At 53.3% G+C, this 2,690-nt stretch overlaps 1 protein-coding gene across 1 annotated transcript in view; it reads left to right on the forward strand.

Annotated features, from left to right (window-relative positions):
• Nucleotides 1-2,690, forward strand: part of LOC104913111 — a 6,226-nt gene that overhangs the window by 1,748 nt on the left and 1,788 nt on the right. The window contains exons 6-8 of the mRNA XM_031555500.1: nucleotides 6-142; nucleotides 2,170-2,263; nucleotides 2,361-2,483. Of these exons, the coding sequence (XP_031411360.1) occupies nucleotides 6-142; nucleotides 2,170-2,263; nucleotides 2,361-2,483 (354 nt within the window). The remainder of the gene's footprint in view (nucleotides 1-5; nucleotides 143-2,169; nucleotides 2,264-2,360; nucleotides 2,484-2,690) is intronic.

Genomic DNA, 2,690 nt, shown 5'->3' on the forward strand with positions numbered 1-2,690 from the left:
AGCAGCAACCTCGGCGATCAAAAGGGTCTCTTCCGGGTTTGCGCCCGTTTAAATCTTCCGCCGCTACCCTGGCAACGCCCCCGCCACGTGAGCCGCTCTCGCGAGAGGTGCCGGGCTGCACCGATGCCTCGGGAATCCCTGGGTGAGGGAAAACCGTGCGAGTCCCCTATGCACCCCGCGATCAGCCGCCTCAGCTCTGCCGGGGGCAGCTCCGAAACAGCAAACCTCGGCGATCAAAACAACCTGTTATTTGGGATAGGCAGAGCTATTCCAAGTAGCCTGTAGCTTCTCATTTTACCAAACAAAAATAACTGTCAAAAAGGTAAAACTTTCTATTCCTTCTTCTCCTCTTTCTCTATACTCTACCCCAAGCAGCTGAGCACCACTGTTACACATGGGACCTGAAACACATCCTACACAATTCCCATCAGGAGGCCCTTCCTCCCCTTAGCAGGACAGCACACCTACAGCAAACAAAATCGTTCTGGCCCACCACCTCTCCATTCCCCAACCACGCTTGCTGACAGAGCTCATCTACCAGGCACTATGGCACAGGACACTGTCCTCTTTAGCAAAATAAAAACTAGCTGTGTAGTTTGTCAGCCTGCAGGCTTCTACACTGCCTTTATGCATTAAAGATCTGTGCTTCTCTTAATATACTCAGATATTCCTTTCCACAGTAACAAACACTGACATCGCATATTCAACATTCCTACTACTGATAAAAAATCTTTAACGTGTTGACCATGTTAATGTTAATACACAGTGTTCTACAAATGCTCCTATACTGCCTTGACATAATCAGCCACCGCAGAATAAAGGCACAACCGTAAATCATTCAACAGCCTCCCCGTGACACACCAGGTATCCTCAGGCTTAGAGCTTGTCTCAGAATTCAATCTCATAGCAAACAACTTTAAGATGGATAAATGATTGTACAATGAAACAGTAAATGAAAGCCAGTGCTTCTAAACAGCTACCCAAGGGCTTCCTTTCCATTTTAGCCACTGGAATCTGTAGATTAAGAGTGCGGCCTTTGAAGATCCCCATTTGGGAAACGTTACCACAGTTTCGGTAACAATGCACTTTACAAAGAAAAGCTTTAGTCTGAAGGGTTCTGAAGATTCCACCGTACGGTATGGCACCCACTCAGTATTTCTCCCAGCCTCTGCTCACTGTGGCCTGAAGCAGGCATGATCTCACCTGTCTTGGAGAGCTGCTGCAATACTTACTGGTTTTTCACCTTGTTTTGTAGAAAAACAAGCTAAAAAAAAAACAACCTTGTGGCTCAGGGACAGCAGTGCTGCACAGAAGTCACTCATCTCACAGATGAACTCAAACGATGAAATCTGGCGGTAAACTGGAGAAGCACACACCCAACCCTTCTCCAGTAACCCTAGCTAAACCTTTTCTTTGAACGCTGCATGCTGAAGAAGAACATAAGGTCACAACTGGAGATGTCAAATTAACTGCTTCCCGTATCTGAAGAAGTTCTTCACTATCACTGGCTTCCTAGAGGTGACTAAAAGCCCCCTCTTCGAAGGCCACCTCGCTGCAATCAGCTGAAGCAGACACAGCACACAACAGAAGCAGTGAGGGACCCAGTCCCTTGAGTTAAGAAAGCAGATTAAAATCCCTCCTAGAAATGTTCCTGTGCACCTCCTCCTCCTGTCTCCACCCTTTGCCTCTTCCATCATTCTCTCATCTCCATATCCACCTGCTACATGTGCACTAGTTCAGAGTTTGGTCACCCTCAGCAGCGGCTAGAGACACTGCCGTGTTACCAACACTGCTCATTTTTCTCCTGAAGCCCAACGAGAGCGCCAGATGCCAAGAAGGAAAACTCAACTCTGTTCCCAGTGGAAACGGTGACACAGTTTAATTTTACTGGGGGGACGTGGGGATGGGCTGAAGGGCCCTGAGAAGGACTCCCAGACCCCAGCGCCGCAGCTGGGGCAAACGCACACAGTGAAGTCGAGGGCTCCTTCCAGCCCCAAACTGCCCAGGGACAGCGATGGCTGCGGGGCAAGCCCAGGGCAAGAGGAGGGGTTTTGGGTGGAGCCGGGCAGAATGGGGCGCATCACTGCCACCTCACAATGGGCCTCGTTCCCCTGAAGGCAGAGCTGGAACAGCAGGCGCATTTGCCGCTGTTCCCTCTTGTGCTTCAAGATGGAGCAGAGACCCCCGAGCCAACCCCGAGAGGCATGGCCAGAGATACCGAGGGCATCCTGCACCGCCACGGCCCAGCAGGGGGCCTTACGAGGTGTGTGAGCTGCAGCCCCTGCAGGGGCCATCGGGCTCAGCCGAGGATCCCTTGTCCCTCCGTCTCCTGTAACTCCCCTCTGTGTCTTCTGTCTCAGACACAGGCAGGGAAGCTGAGCTTTCTGGCCTGCGTCCGCACCGCCTGCACAGCCGCCCTCCAGGACAGGCAGGCTCACGAGCACCTGTGTGCCTGCGCATCGCACGTGGTACAGTGCATTGAGGTAAGGGAAGCACCGCAGGGCCGGGCGGTGGGCACGGCCCTTCCCACTGCGGGGTCACCGGGGAGCCCCGTAGCCGGGATGGGGTGCCCGGGCTCCGCACACCACACAGCACCGTCCCATCCCGTCCCATCCCGCTGTGCCCTCAGGCGCTGCTGCAGGTGGAGCCCGCCGAGCGCCTGGACGTGGAGCTGTGGCAGCAGGCCATGA

Source organism: Meleagris gallopavo, chromosome 14 (assembly GCF_000146605.3).
Source record: "Meleagris gallopavo isolate NT-WF06-2002-E0010 breed Aviagen turkey brand Nicholas breeding stock chromosome 14, Turkey_5.1, whole genome shotgun sequence".
Classification (NCBI taxonomy): Eukaryota; Metazoa; Chordata; class Aves; order Galliformes; family Phasianidae; genus Meleagris; species Meleagris gallopavo.